Source organism: Octopus sinensis, linkage group LG11 (genome assembly GCF_006345805.1).
Source record: "Octopus sinensis linkage group LG11, ASM634580v1, whole genome shotgun sequence".
NCBI classification, from domain to species: domain Eukaryota; kingdom Metazoa; phylum Mollusca; class Cephalopoda; order Octopoda; family Octopodidae; genus Octopus; species Octopus sinensis.
The window spans coordinates 10,195,713-10,212,073 of NC_043007.1; the positions used below are offsets into that span (position 1 = coordinate 10,195,713).

Consider the following 16,361-nt stretch of genomic DNA (forward strand, 5'->3'; position numbering starts at 1 on the left):
ATCATGGTTAGAAAAAAGTTTTTCTTTTTTTTTAAATGTATAAAAAAATGATAAGCGTAGTTTTTTTTAAAAATTAAATGTAATCATGAAAAATTGGTTAAATAATTATTTTATTGAAAATTTAAATATGTACATTTTTTTTAAAGGTCTCGTTGTGAGCGTGAAGTTCGTTGAGCAAGAGAAGCATGGCGGCATTGTTACGTTATTCGACGAGGTTGATTCGACCTCTAAGTAAAATACGCTCGGGTCATCGGCTTCCCTTGTCAGCAGCGTTTATATCGACGTCCCCTAAAAATAAAGATGTTATTACATCTTTGGATCCCATGATAAGAGAAAAAACTCCTGAAATTAAGGGACTTGAGAAACATTTCGAAAATATTGATGAAAGCGACGACAAGGTAAGAAATGAGTTTTGTCCTTGCCAATGTTTACAATGATGCATTAAGCGTATCTATGGTTGTTGTTTAATACCCAGGTCAGCCTTGATCCTACAGACCCCCTATCAAAGACATTCCTAGCCACGAACGTCTATCTTTTCGTATGTCGTGCACTAAATTACATATTATGTCCTTCTGTTAGTCAGCACGGTAGGACGTATTCTAGAAGCATTTCGCTGCTATTTCTGATATTTTAATTCATCGCTTACCGGTTCTCTCTGAATATATTTTACTCAGGTGTTTGACTGTTTTGTTGTCGAACATTTACCGAATAAGTTTTAATTCATCGAATTAAATATTAATATTCTAGTGAAAAAAGCAACGTTTTTCAAACAGTGTAATTTTCGTCCTAAATACCCTTGAGTAAGCGCGTGTCTTCGACGTTAGAGTGTTAACCTGCGATTGAAGTAAGATCCTAGTTAACCCTAGGCTTCCTAGACCGGGTGGTGTGTTGTGTTTTTGAGCAAAACACATTTCACGTTGCTGAGCGATCACTTTGTCATTTAGTTTGTGACACATCGAGCACTTGTACCAGCAATATCGATATGATGGGAGTGAGTGAGCTTAATGTACGTGACATTTTGATTACTATAAACAAATCATCTGTGCAGGTTCTTCGACAAGAAATTGCGGAACCCTAATCTGTCATCTATGCCAGGAGAGTTCATCACCGTTGGGTTTCGAAACTTCTCATATTAATTTCAGGTATGTACATACCTGGCAAGCGAGTTGAATCTGAAACAAGTGTATCGTTGGAGACATATACAAGCCATTCAAAATCACACAATTTGATTTGCACATTTATTTGGAAGGCGGTGAGCTGGCTGAAACGTTAGCACGCCCGGGCAAAATGCATAGCCGTATTTCGTCTGCCGTTACGTTCTGAGTTCAAATTCCGCCGAGGTCGACTTTGCTTTTCATCTTTTCGGGGTCGATGCATTAAGTACCAGTTACGCACTGGGGTCGAAATAACCGACTTAATCCCCTTGTCTGTCCTTGTTTGTCCCCTTTCTGTTTAGCCCCTTGTGGGTAGTAAAGAAATAGGTATTTCGTCTGCCGTTACGTTCTGAATTCAAATTCCGCCGAGGTCGACTTTGCCTGTCATCCTTTTGGAGTCGATAAATTAAGTACCAGTTTCGCACTGGGGTCGATGTAATCGACTTAATCCGTTTGTCTGTCCCTGTTTGTCTCTCTCTGTTTATCCCCTTGTGGGCAATAAAGAAATTTATATTCTCCAACGTCTGTACAGTTAATATATAGTTAAACTCCCGGGACCCCAAAACAAAAACAAAAAACAGACTAATAGGTGTAAAAAAAAAATGTGTAGAAAACGAAATGTAAACAAAAATTTGTGCAAACAAACGACACGGGGATGTGGAGAGAGGACTATAGGAAAGTTCACACGACCCGTTTTTCCCCGCATAACTTTCAGGAAAATGGATATATATAGGCGCAGGAGTGGCTGTGTGGTAAGTAGCTTGCTTACCAACCACACGGTTCCGGGTTCAGTCCCACTGCGTGGCAGCTTGGGCAAGTGTCTTCTGCTATAGCCTCGGGCCGACCAAAGCCTTGTGAGTGGATTTGGAAGACGGAAACTGAAAGAAGCCTGTCATATATATAAATATATATGTGTGTGTTTGTGTGTCTATGTTTGTCCCCCCCAACATCGCTTGACAACCGATGCTGGTGTGTTTACGTCCCCGTTACTTAGCGGTTCGGCAAAAGATACCGATAGAATAAGTACTAGGCTTACAAAGAATAAGTCCTGGGGTCGATTTGCTCGACTAGAAAGGCGGTGCTCCAGCATGGCCGCAGTCAAATGACTGAAACAAGTAAAAGAATAAAGAGATATATTAATGAAATTTTATAGAAATACAGTTCAAATGGCATAACCATCTGTTATTAACTGTGTGTACAGTATGTTCGAGAATAAAACATACCGTGTAGACTTATTGTTTACATTTGTCGTAAAAAACAGTTTTGATAAATTAACTTAAAACTAAAAATCGCCACAATAAATCCAGATTATCTAGTGGAAGGAAATCCAGGCGATTGTAACATTTATGCTTTGGTACTGTTCGTTTATCTTAGTCCCTAATTGAATTGGTTTCGTTGTCAATTTATTGCTGGTGCATGGGACCCTGTGGGGTCTTGCTTTTGTTTTTGCTTAGCCCTAGGGGATCTTTTCGGTTTGAACGGCAGTTTTTTTTAGCGGTGTCATATGAAATTGTCACCCATAATTATGACCCTAGTATCGATCTATTGCATTTCAATCTGTTTTAGGGTTAGGGTGGGGAGAAGGGTATCTTTTTTTCTTCAAAAATGTAAATAAGCCCAATCTGTTTCTTAAACGAGGGACATATTCATACGGCACAGAATGTTTTCACCTCAATAGATGTCATTGATTGGTTGAAATTGAAGAAAAAACAACAACAATAAATATCTTACAAACCATAGAATTTTCTCAAAGCCAAGAGAAAAAGATGTTTTATAAACACATTCTAATAGTATACGAAGTTTAAAAGGGTTTAGTTACGTGGAAATTATTAAAAAAAACTGCCGTTCAAACCGAAAAGATCCGCTCTCGGATTATACGGTCGATTACTCGGTTTCCAAGGCCTATAAGTGACCGACATCATAATATTCCCCTCGAACAACACGCTGGTCCCTTGCAGTGTTCAAGGTCAGTTTCCAGAGGAACGGACAAGTCGATTACATTGGCTCTAGTAATTGGCTGGTATTTTATTTTATCGACTTCGAAGGAATGAAAGGCCAAGTTGGTGGTCCCGGTGCGCGCACTCGTGCATCCGCGCTAGCTAGTCGTGACTTGTCGATCCTTACTTTGTGTTTTTGTGTTTTATTTACTTTGCTAGGTAGTCGTTTTAGGATCGACTAGGGATCTTTTCTAAAAGATGGACAGAATTTTTCTCAAAAAAACTAATTGAAATTAATGTTTTCTTTTGACACATTCTACCAGTATACGAAGTTTCAAATTATTTAGTTAAGTAGAAATTCTGTCCATCTTTTAGAAAAGATCCCCGACTAGTCACGACTAGCTAGCGCGGATACGCGAGTGCGCGCACCGGGACCACTCTTCTTAAACAGTACCTATTTCTTTATTACCCACAAGGGGCTAAACACAGAGGGGACAAACAAGGACAGACATAGGTATTAAGTCGATTACATCGACCCCAGTGCGTAACTGGTACTTAATTTATCGACCCCGAAAGGATGAAAGGCAAAGTCGACCTCGGCGGAATTTGAACTCACAACGTAGTGGCAGACGAAATACCGCTAAGCATTTCGCCCGGCGTGCTAACCTTTCTGCCAGCAGTACCGGCAAAGTTAACCTCTCAGAACGTTAAAAGTCAAAAGAACAGACGTATTAACGAATCTGCCAGCACGCTGTCTGTAAGAAGACTTCATTATCATGGGTAAATGTCCTATCAATATTAGAAGATAAAGGGAGAAAACTAAGCACGACTAACCCATTTCTACTAACAATAAATAGTGATACCTCGCAGTACGAGTTTAATTCGTTCCTTGGCCGAGCTCGTTTGACGATTTACTCGTTTTACAAATCAATTTTCCCCCATTGAAATGAATTAAAATATAATTAATCTCTTCCAGCCCATCCATAAATAATTTTTCTATGGATTTTAAAACAGAAAAGCTGCAGTTAAAAGGAAAATGACAATTATAAAAACACGCTGAGAGTAGCTGAAGCATGGAACAAACTGCCGGCATCAGTTGTTAGTTGTCGGAGCACTGCATCCTTCAAAACTTCCATGCTTCCTGAGATTCGCCAACACTACACTTGATTTTCTCCCCTCCATACACACACAACCATGTATCTGACTCATACATTCTTCGCTTTCCAGACATTTCTACATTACTGCATGTACTTTATATGCACTTTCTGACAAGTTGTGGCGCACCTGAGCACTGTATACAATTAATTTCATTATTATTATTATTATTATAATAAAAGAGAATGCAAAAGAAATATGTAAACTGGTTAGTACGTTTTGGTTATTTCACCCCCATTAAAAATTGCCATTAAAAACTGGGTTATCTCCCCACTAAAAAATTGAGTTTCTGTGACAAGAGATTGGATTAAAAGAGATCCTTTTGATTCAGTACTTCAAACGCATTGTTGACGTTTGGCCTTTTCAATAGGCATGAGATAACCAAAAAAGTACCGATTATTGTTTGGAAGGAGAATCTCCTTCCATTAAGACTCCAGGAAGAACAGTTTCTGGCGTTTTCTGGGATCTTTTTGGTTTGAATGGCAGTTTTTAACATAATTTCTTGGTAACTAAAAAATTTTAAACTTCGAATACTGGTAGAATATGTTTATAAAACATCTTTTTTCTCTTGGCTTTATTGAGAAAATTCTATGGTTTGTAAGATATTTGTTGTTGTTTTTCTTCAGTTTCTGCAATTTCAACCAATCACTGACGCCTATTGACGTAAAAAAACATTCTGTGCCGTATGAATATGTCCCTCGTTTAAGAAACAGATTGGGTATATTTACATTTGTGAAGAAAAAAAGATACCCTTCCCTCCACTTCTAACCCTAAAACAGATTGAAATGCAATAGATCGATACTAGGGTCAGAATTATGGGAAGCAATTTCATATGACACCGCTAGAAAAAACTGCCGTTCAAACCGAAAAGATCCGTTTTCTGTCTCACTTCGTTTAATTTAGGCTTTTTGGATACACTTTCTTCACTTACAGGTCGTTTCATTAGAAACGCATCAAGAGAAGTCTGCTTTTTCCTGCCTGTCAAAATGTTACGAAAATGCGCCAGAGCAGAGTCATTAAATAAAGCGACTGCACGACCTTAGATACTTTTTCGGGGTGATTTTTTTTTTTTCTACAAATTCAGAAACATACTGCCTTTGTCACTCGTAGAGGTAGCCTTCTTCGCTACACTCTCCTCCTCCAGAGACTCAGTCTCTTCCACCGCATCCGAATACTGCTGCTTCTGAAGCTGCAGGGGTTCATCTGTCGTCAGCTTCTCTGAGTGCCAGGCCATATTGGTGATTTTCTGGCAGTTAGCAATGTTGTAGTTCTCTTCCAAAACTCACGAAGGGTAAGATTTGTATTTTGGGTGTTTGGTGTACAATTTCTTAAAATTAGAAATCACAAGTTGGTCCACGGGCTGCAAGATAGGGGTGGTGTTTTGCATGAAAGGTATAAAACTTTTGTGAATCTAAATTCGTCCAGGATTTATCCTCTTCGAGGAGCATTGTTGAGGATGAGGAGGGCCTTGAGAGGAAAATTGTTCTCCAGAAGGTACTTTTTCCACTTCTAGTCCGAAGATAAGGTTGACCCACTCGGTGAAGAATTGCCTGATGACCTAGGCTTTAACGTTTACCCCCCCCCATGACCTGCAGCTTCTTCTTCAGGATTTTGTGCGACGTGAATGTTCGTGGGTTTTCGGAATGGTAGACAAGGAGCGGCTTAAATCCTCAAGTCTCTACTCGCATTGGCACCAAGAATTAGCCGGTACTACTTAAGAAGAGTGGTCTCGGTGCGCGCACTCGCTTAATCGCGCATCCGCGCTAGCTAGTCGTGACTAGTCGATCCTTACTTTGTGTTTTTGTGTTTTATTTACTTCGTTTTAAAAAAAATTATTTACTTTGTGTAAAAAAAATTATTTATTTTGTGTTTTATTTACTTTGCTAGGTAGTTGTTGTAGGATCGACTCGTCACGACTAGCTTGCGCGCACCGGGACCACTCTTCTTAAGTAGTACCGAATGTAATTATCTTTCATAGGCTTGTGGCCTGGTATTTTCTTCTCCTTTGCAGTCAGGTTCTTCTGGGCACCCCACCCCACAAACGCCAGGTTCATCACAGTTGAATACCTGTTGTGCGATGTACTCCTCGGCTGCGATGAGCTGCGTAATTCATGTTCGAAATCCTCAGCTGCATTTGTGTCGGAACTTGCAGCTTCTCCATACTTGATGACACCATGAACGCCAGTCCTCTTCCTGAAATTATCGAACCAGCCGCGACTGACTTTAAAATGCGTCTGCTGATGTTTCCTCCCTCGATGTTCCAGGGGTTCTGCTTCAAGAGATCCCAATACAGCGCTCGTGCCTTCTCACCGATGATGGTCTCCGTAATCGTACCCCCCTTCGAGTTACTTCTCGTTGATCCACAGAAGAAGCGATTTTTTTCCACCTCTTCTTGGACAGATGTGCTTTGCTTGGAGAGCCTGGAGACACCATTTGCTGTTGTAACGGCCTTGATCTTGTCCTTTTTCTTCAGGATGGTGCTGATCGTCGACGTGTTTTGGTTGTATTAACGTGCTATATCCCCTACATGCACTCCTCTCATGTTTATCAATGACTAGCAGTATCGCCCGGCGTTGCTCAAGTTTGTAAGGGAAATAACTATAAAGCATTTTTAGAGAGTTATAGCCAAAAAAATAGCAAAAAAATGGAAAAAAATGATGGTAAATTTTTTTTTGAGATTTAAAAAAGGTGGAGTTGCGTCCCCATGACAGTCTGTGGTTTGTGTTTCTGATTCTCGACCCCATGTCGAATTTATCGATTTTTTTCAGAACTGGGGGAACTTTTCAAAATTTTCGCTGCGTTAGTTTTGAATTATGACATTGGGCTATGTGTGTGTCAAGTTTCATCAGAATCGGTTGAAAGCCGTGGTCAGGGTGAGGGTACGAGAAAACAGACACACAGAAACACGCACAGACAAACTGCCGTTTATATATAGAGAGATTTTTTATCTTCATTTGTATCGTAATCAGCTTATTCTTCTTCTCAGCACTGTCCTTTGCATTAGCCTTCTTAGGACTCACGGCTATAGCAAAAACTGTACAAACATTAAAACAAAAACACTAGGAGAATACAACAGGGATGCTGCCGCAACGAAATAAGCACGTGAACTGGGCGAGTTCAGCGCTGACTAGTGATTGCTTGTATGAAACTCACTCGTACAAAAATTCGCACGAGACCTGGCACGTACCGCAAATTACTCGTACAATGGGGCACTCGTTCTGAAAGGTTCTACTGTGTATACTAACGTAGATACATGGACACGTCGTTGCGGGGCATGGAGGGAACAGAAAGGGGGGGGGGACACACACACAGTCGATTAGATCAACTTGAGTACTTGATCTAGACTTTGGATGAAAGGCTGTCGATTTCGGTGGCATTTCATCGAAACGACCGTGTTAAGACTGTCTCGAATTCCGGTGGGATTTTTGTGCGTGTTTGCGATGTATTTTACATCGTTTTATTTCCAACTCTTATTCTAAAAATTTCCTACATAGACATGTAGCTTATCAGTAAATCTCATTTTGTAAGTACTTCTTTTATCGTATTTGATAGCATGTCATGTAAAAATTCACTTTTTTTTTTCCCCCCCACAAAATATTTCAAATCATACTGAGCCCTTTGTGTCAAGTTGAGCCTTCCATAAATTTTAATGGACAAAAAAACTACCCCCTCCTGAACATGCGCTTCTGAAATTACTCGTGCGTTTTTGTTTTTTTTTATACCATCAAATTACGATAACTTCAGCGGTTGTCATCCTTCTGGTTCAGGGAAGCTCACTAGGTCTTAAGGAATATGCACTATATATAGTTATGCAGAGTTGCCTCCCCTGGATTATTAATGTAAATGTGTTCAACACGCACTTTCCTTCCTTCTTTTATCACATGCTGTTATTTCTCCGTCTTTATATCTACCTGTCTCTCTTATTCCAAAGTTTGAATTTTTTTTGTTTAGTGCTGTTTCCGAGTGGAGTAGATCATCCAAATGTAAAATGTTTGTTCCAACACTGAATTTAAAGAACCAGCCGACCTTATAAAATACGCAGAGTTTAAAAAAGAAGGAAGAAGGCGTTCATTCTCACCGTTATAACTTCTGACCGGATTTAGTAGACAGAGACTGTGGGGAAGCCTGTCGTATATATCTCTTTTTATCTGTTTCACTCATTGGACTACGGTCATGCTGGGGCACCGCCTTGAATGATTTAGTCGAACGAATCTACGCCAGCAGTTACTTTTGTAAGCCTGGTAATTATTCTGTTCGTCTCTTAGGATCTTTTCGGTTTGAACGGCAGTTTTTTCTAGCGGTGTCATGAAATTGCCACCCATAATTATGACCCTAGTATCGATCTATTGCATTTCAATCTCTTTTAGGGTTAAGGTGAGGAGTGGGGGGAAGGGTATCTTTTTTTCTTCACAAATGTAAATAAACCCAATCTGTTTCTTAAACGAGGGACATATTCATACGACACAATGTTTTCACCTCAATAACGTCCATTGGTTGAAATAGCAGAAATTGAAGAAAAACAACAACAAATATCTTACAAACTCTAGAATTTTCTCAATAAAGCCAAGAGAAAAAAATGTTTTATAAACACATTCTGCCAGTATACGAATTTTAAAATTTTTTAGTTACCAAGAAATTATGTTAAAAACTGCTGTTCAGACTGAAAAGATCCATCTCTTTTGCTGAGCAGCTAAATTACAGGGACGTAAACAAACTTATGCCGGTTGCCTGGTGGTGGTGGGTCAAGGACAAACTCAGACGCACACACACACATACACTCACTCGCGATGCCTGAAATTTTGTGGGGTGCGGTTAATCGACTACATCGATTATTTCATCTTATGAAACCCGAAAGGATAAAGGGCAAAGTCAACCTCAGTGAAATTTGAACTTGGAACACAAAACTGGAAGAAATGTTACTAAGCAATGTTATAGGCGCAGGAGTGGCTGTGTGGTAAGTAGCTTGCTAACCATCCACATGGTTCTGGGTTCAGTCCCACTGCGTGGCATCTTGGGCAAGTGTCTTCTGCTATAGCCTCGGGCCGACCAATGCCTTGTGAGTGGATTTGGTAGACGGAAACTGAAAGAAGCCTGTCGTATATATATGTATGTGTGTGTTTGTGTTTGTCCCCCTAGCATTGCTTGACCACCGATGCTGGTGTGTTTACGTCCCCATCACTTAGCGGTTCGGCAAAAGAGACCGATAGAATAAGTACTGGGCTTACAAAGAATAAGTCCCGGAGTCGATTTGCTCGACTAAAGGTGGTGCTCCAGCATGGCCGCAGTCAAATGACTGAAACAAGTAAGAGTAAAAGAGAAAAGAGTAAGCCAGCTGACAACAGGAAGGCTTTAGAAAATGTTTCAGTAAATTCCATCTGCTCCATGCAGACATTGGAAAGTAGATTTTAAAATGACGACAACAATGGCAATGATGACAATTCAGACATTTTTGCAAACAATGTTTTACTAAAATGTTTTACTTAAAAGTAACAAAATTTTGTTTATATTTTCAGAACTGGATTACCTATGGTTATGATTTTGTTGATAAAGACCTGGATCGTTTTATCCACAACATGACCATGTTTCTCTCAATAACGCTATGTCTTGTGGGCGGAACCTTTTTGCTAGCATATCTACCTGATCGGAGGTATTTCTAATTTTTCAATTTATCTTTTATTTTTTTATGCTTTTATTTTTGACCTTTGTTTCTATAATCTTTGTGGTCTCAGTAGCTCTACTATTTGCTTCCCAACCATGTCATCTGGGGTTCAATCCCAGTGTGTGGCATCTTAGAGGCAAGTGTCTTCTACTATAGCCCCAGGCCAGCCAAAACCTTGTGAGTGGATTTGGTGGACAGAAACTGAAAGAAGCCCATTGTGTATAGGTGTGTGTGTGTGTTTGTGCATGCCCTTGTCCTGACATCATGTGATGGTTGTAAATGATTATCACTGTCATACAGGTGATGTTGTTAATTTCTAGTCTTCCATTAAAATCCTGTCTGGCCATGGTCCAGTTTTATTTCATTTGGAAACAGGTGAGGGTTGGCAATAGAAAAGGTGCTTCAACAAATTCCATCTGATCCATGCATGCATAGAAAAATGAATGTTAAATGATCCTGAGTTATAGGGCTGGTTTCCCAGTTTCTGTGGCATATACAAGGGGCTGCTGAATAGTTCGTAGCTTTGGGTTAAAAGAAAATACAGGCGGATCAGTTATAATTTTACTCAGCATATTCCCCTCTCAGATTCACATACTCATTGCAGTGGTCCTTCTAATCCCTGTAAAAGAACTCAGAAGGTTGGGCCTCCAACCTGGCCTTTTGCAATACCCTTAAAACCAGGAAATTATCAGCACCCCCTTGTATATTCCTCACTGCACGGGATGCCAGTCCATTGCAGGATTACTCATTTTTGCCAGCTGACTGGACTGGGGCAATGTGAAATAGTGTTTTGCTCAAGAAGACAATATGTCACCAGGTCTAGGAATTGATTACGAGTCCCATATCCTAACCACTAAGCCACAAACCTTCACAAGTGAAAGCTAAATGATGCTGATGATGATGATGATGACGACAACACATAAACTCACATTCTTACACACAACAGTCTAACAAAACATTTATTAGGTTGTCCAGAAAGTTCTGAGTGTTTTTAAGCCAAATCTTTTAACAGGAGTGGCTGTGTGGTAAGTAGCTTGCTTACGAACCACATGGTTCCGGGTTCAATCCCACTGCGTGGCACCTTGGGCAAGTGTCTTCTACTATAGCCTCGGGCCGTCCGAAGCCTTGTGAGTGGATTTGGTAGACGGAAACTGAAAGAAGCCCATCGTATATATGTATATATATATATATGTATGTGTGTGTCTGTGTTTGTCTCCCCAACATCGCTTGGCAACCGATGTTGGTGTGTTTACGTCTCCGTAACTTAGCGGTTTGGCAAAAGAGACCGATAGAATAAGTGATGGGCTTACAAAGAATAAGTTCCGGGGTCGATTTGCTCGACTAAAGGCGGTGCTCCAGCATGGCCACAGTCAAATGACTGGAACAAGTAAAAGAGTAAAGAGAGAGAGAGAGAACAATTCATTGAGCACACCAGAAACATAACACAGTTAAAACTTGAGTGTTGCTTGAAGTGGTAGTGCATCTCTTTGTTGTTGACTAAAAATAGATTTATCTTTCATTCTGGTTACCCTTTGATTTGTGTTAGCCGTGGGTCCTAAGAAGGTTAATGCAAAGGACAGTGCTGAGAAGAAGAATAAGCTGATTACGATACGATGGAAGATTGAAGTCATTAATAAACATGAGAGGAGTGCATGTAGTTCTGGTTACCTTTGACATTTGAAATGGATGACCAAAAATTTCATATTCACGTTGTAATGCTTTTCTTTTTAAATAAGAAAATGCTGCAAAGATTTGTGTAAACATTTGTGAAGTTTATGGTGATGATACTGTAGGTGAATCAACTGTTTGAAGGTGGCTTGCAAAAATTTAATGCTGGAGAGTTTAGCTTTGGGGATGACAGTCGCAGTGGAAGACCTTCAAAATTGGATGAAACTGTTTTGAAGGCAAAAATCAAAGAAACTCAAATATCACGACTAGAGAACTTGCAGAAGAGTTGGATGTTTCAAAAAGTACGGCTCATAAATACCTAGTGAAGCTAGGATACATTTCTTGTTATAAGATATGGGTCCCTCACAGACTCTCAGAAAAGAATGGTTTGGACTGGTATTCCATTTGTGATATGCTTTTGAAACAAAATGAAAGCATGCCTTTTATTTATTTATTTTTTTTGGAACAATTTGTGAGTGGAGATGGAAAATGGATTGTGTACAAAAGCGTAATGCGAAAAAGATCCTGGAGTTTGAGTAAGGATCCCTCAAAACAGCAAGCAAAGATGAATATCCATGCCAAAAAAGCTATGCTTTGTGTTTAGTGGGATCATAAAGGCTTTATTTATTATGAGCTTCTCCCACAAAACCAGACCATTAATTCTGATGTGTACTGTTGTCAGCTGGCTAATTTGAACCAAAAATCTAAGAATTGAGACCAGAGATTGTCAATAGGAAAGTGGTAGTGTTCCAACAAGACAATGCCCGACAACGTGTCTTTGGCTACCCAAACAAAGTTACATGAACTTGGCTGGGATCTCTTATACCATCCACCATATTCTCCTGATATTGCGCCATCCGACTACCACTTGTTTTTGTCTTGACAGGACTCATTGCAAGGAAAAACATTTAATGATTTAGATGGAGTGAAAATGCATCTGAATAACTTTTCTTCAAAAACCAGTCAAATTTTGTTGATGGAATATTTAAATTACCTGATAGATAGGCAAAAGTCATTAATATTAATGGAAATTATTTCATTGAATAAAATTTATTTAAAAGTCAATTATTTCTATCTCTTTTTGCGTATTAAAAATGCTCAAAACTTCCTGGACAACCTAATAGAATTGATGACGCATTAAACAAACAGTTATTAAGATTAACATACTCTGGAGTGTAGGCATGGATCTCCGTAGTATGTTGGGCCTGTTTCTTTGTTTCCACTCTGTGGCCCCTTGACATGTATCTTCTATTGCCTCAGTTTGACCAAGGGCATTGTGGGCAGCTGGAAACTAGAAACTTGTTAGATGGACCCGTTACTTTTCTTGAGTTGTAAATTTAATTCATCACCTGGCTTAACTCCACCATCTGACCTTTGGACATATTTAGTGGACTTTAGTGTGCATTTGGGTGATTGCTCCAGTTTGTAGTTAACACCCTCCTTTCTTTTCATCACTTTCAGAGGTCCCGATGAGTCATGGGTGCTGCTTTTAACTTACTCATTTAGACCCTTCACTTCCTATGGAATATAGGCCATCAATGACATCTCTCCACTGTTCCTGACTCTGTGACTGTCCTTTCTGTTTCATCCTGTATACAAAGCCCTTCTTCCCCAGCTCTGGTTGGTTTCAAATTGTCACTGATCTTTTATTCTTTTACTTGTTTCGGTCCTTTGACTATGGCCTTGCTGGAGCAACACCTTAGAGGGTTTTAGTCAAACAAATCGACCTCAGGACATATTCTTTGTCAGCCTTGTACTTATTCTATCAGTTACATTTTGCTGAGCCGCTAAGTTACAGGGACATAAACGCATCAACATCAGTTGTCAAGCTATGGTGGTAGGACAAACAGACACAATGAGATACATTAATATATACATATATACAGTTTCTGTCCTTCAAATCCACTTACAAGGCATTGGTCAGGCCAAGGCTATAGTAGAAGACCCTTACCCAAAGTGTCACACAGTGGAACTGAACCTAGAACAAGCAAGCTTCAGGTCCTCTACCAGGGGTTCTCAACCACTTTTTTTTTTATCTACAGACCCCTTTCATTACTCTTTTACTCTAGCGGACCCACATAGCCATTCAATGTTTAAAGACTAGTTTTATAGATACTTCTTTTGAAATTCCTATTTTGTTTCTCCCAAATTAACTTGTATAGGTTGAACCATGTAAAATGATAGATAAAGAAACCAAGCCAGTTTCTTACAATAGACATATCTACTTCAAGATTATTTTCATGGACCCTTAAACTACTATTGTGGGTCCCCAATTTATTATTTTGCTTGTGTGTACCCCCAGGGGTTGCATGGACCCATTTTGAGAATTACTGACCTACACAAACCTCTTTTTACCTCAGGGAAGATTTGGTCCTAATTAGTCTGGCCTCTATCTTAGGACCTGTCCAGCATGAGGAGCCCTACTAGGAACTTGCACTCTGCTGCTGACATAGTTCTCAAGGTTATTGAGGCACAGGTTACCACATTGCAACAAGGCCTGGCCCTTGTGGTAGCCTTCTCCTTAAGATGGAGTCCTTAACCCTTAAGCATTCAGATTAATCTGTTCCGTGAAAAGCTTATTTATTAATATTCTAAATTAATCATGTGTTATGTCATAGCTTTGAGATTTCAATGATGTGATTGTTTATTTTTAAGATGGTATTGTAGGATAGGTGTGAGGGGCCTGATCTGATTAGCTTAACCCTTTAGCATTCAGATTACCCTTATCAAATGTAATGCTTATCACCGTGACCAACCAGGCTATCAGATGTTGCTACACATCGCTGGTCACAATGCGCTTCACATTGTTTTAGCTTTCAAATGACACCACCTCACTGGCTAAGCGAGCAGGCCAACAGAAGAAAGAGTGAGAGAAAGTTGCAGCGAAAGAGTACAGCAGGGATCGCCACCCCCCCCCCCCTACCGGAGCCTCATGGAGCTTTAGGTGTTTTCGCTCAATAAACACAACGCTCGGTCTGGGAATCGAAACCACGATCCTACGGCCGTGAGTCCACTGCCCTAACCACTGGGCCATTGTGCATCCAATTACATTATTGTGAATTACTCCTACTCCTGCATTGTCTTGTAGCTTTAAGATTTCAATGATGGTATTCTTTACTTGCAGAATGACATTGTAGGGTAGGTCTAAGAAGCCAGATCTGGCTAGTATAAACACAAAACAAGAAGAATATTTGGCCCAGATATGGCTTGTTTAGATAAAGAGTTAAACATAAAGCAAGTAGAATATTTAGGCCAGATATGGCCAGATTAAACGCCAAAGGGTTAAAAGAAACAAAACTTAATACATCATCTGGTTGGACACCATCTTCTGGCTTGTTGAGAGTCATCATCGTTCATCGTTTAACGTCTGCTCTCCATGCTAGCATGGGTTGGACGGTTCGACTGGGGTCTGGGAAGCCAGGAGGCTGCACCAGGCCCAGTCTGATCTGGCAGTGCTTCTACAGCTGGATGCCCTTCCTAACGCCAACCACTCCGTGAGTGTAGTGGGTGCTTTTTATGTGCCACCGGCATGGTGCCAGGAAAGGCTGGCAACAGCCATGATTGGCTGGTGCTTTTTAGGTGCCACTGGCACGGAGGCTAGTCGGGGTGGTGCTGGCAATGGCCACGTTCGGATGGTTCTTTTACGTGCCACACCGGCACTGGTATTGCCACCAGCAAAGAAACAAAAACTCTTCCCTTCCTCTACCAGTCTTAGGGGCCCCTACAAAAGATTCTTTTACTGTGTAAGCTATAAAATATGTACTAAATGACTGTTACCTCTAATTTTAAATGAATTCTCTTTTGTTTTTCATTTACTCTTCTCTCCTCTTGTCTTGGTTGTATGCTGTATGTATGCAAATATACACTCACACATATATCTGTATATATAAATACACATAGACAGGTGCATATCTACACAGGTACTCAATACAATACAAACTGTAAATCTAACTCGGGATGGTTCCAAGTGTTACATATGTTTAAAAGGAGAAAAGTTTCAAAATTCACTACAGCTGTTTCGGTAGTATTTTGGCTCTCCTGGATTCTATACCTTTCACCCTTCTCTTTCCTCTCTTGCTCTGTCACCAGTGCACTTGATTCTCTCTTCCACCTTCAGTTCCAGTTTAACCCCCTCCCTTCATCTCTCTTCATTCTATAATGTCGTGTTTTGTCTATTTACCTAGGTTGACAGAATGGTCTCTACGAGAAGCTTACCTGGAGCTAGATCGCAGGGAACGTGATGGTCTTGATTTAATATCACCTGACCTCTTACCACCTGAAAGTATAGAACTGCCGCCAGATGATGAAATAACTCAAGAAATCATAATTTAACATTGTTCAGCTGAAGGAGACATAAATGATGAAGGAACGAGAGAGTATAGACATATATGTGGTGACAGAATGTCCCTTTACTCTCAGGATTAGTTAAGACTGTGTAAGCGATGTCAGACATGTTAGCTGGAACGTTGTGTTTTTTTGTTTATTTTTTTTGAAGATTCAAAAGAATTTTTTTTTTTATATATAGTTTTTTTTTCTTTCAAATAAACTAAAAATCTTTAAAAATCTACTGCATTGTTCATTTTCTATATTTTTTTCCATTATGTTCTCTTAAAATAAAGTGGCAAATTTGCAGAATCATTGGAATATCTACCTGTGAATGTGTGTGTGTTATTGTCTCATTGCTTTGACTTCATGTGAGGAAGGACATCAGGCTGTAGAAAATCTACCTCAACAAATTCTATCCATCCATCCATGCAAGCATGTTAAAATGGACGTTAAGTATTGAAT

General features: G+C 39.9%; 1 protein-coding gene and 1 long non-coding RNA gene across 2 annotated transcripts; one reads left to right on the top strand and one right to left on the bottom strand.

Annotated features, from left to right (window-relative positions):
• Positions 1 to 155: 155 nt before the first annotated feature.
• Positions 156 to 16,062, top strand: LOC115217080 (NADH dehydrogenase [ubiquinone] 1 beta subcomplex subunit 11, mitochondrial). Its single transcript, XM_029786671.2, has 3 exons — positions 156 to 398; positions 9,760 to 9,893; positions 15,758 to 16,062. The coding sequence occupies exons 1-3, from the start codon at positions 186 to 188 to the stop codon at positions 15,903 to 15,905; spliced, it is 495 nt and encodes a 164-aa protein (XP_029642531.1). The 5' UTR covers positions 156 to 185; the 3' UTR covers positions 15,906 to 16,062.
• Positions 6,703 to 12,447, bottom strand: LOC118765313. The gene is made up of 3 exons (XR_005001150.1): positions 12,041 to 12,447; positions 7,902 to 7,908; positions 6,703 to 6,713 (listed from the first exon to the last, which is right to left on the bottom strand). It is a non-coding gene; the product is annotated as an uncharacterized LOC118765313 (long non-coding RNA).
• Positions 16,063 to 16,361: the final 299 nt, after the last annotated feature.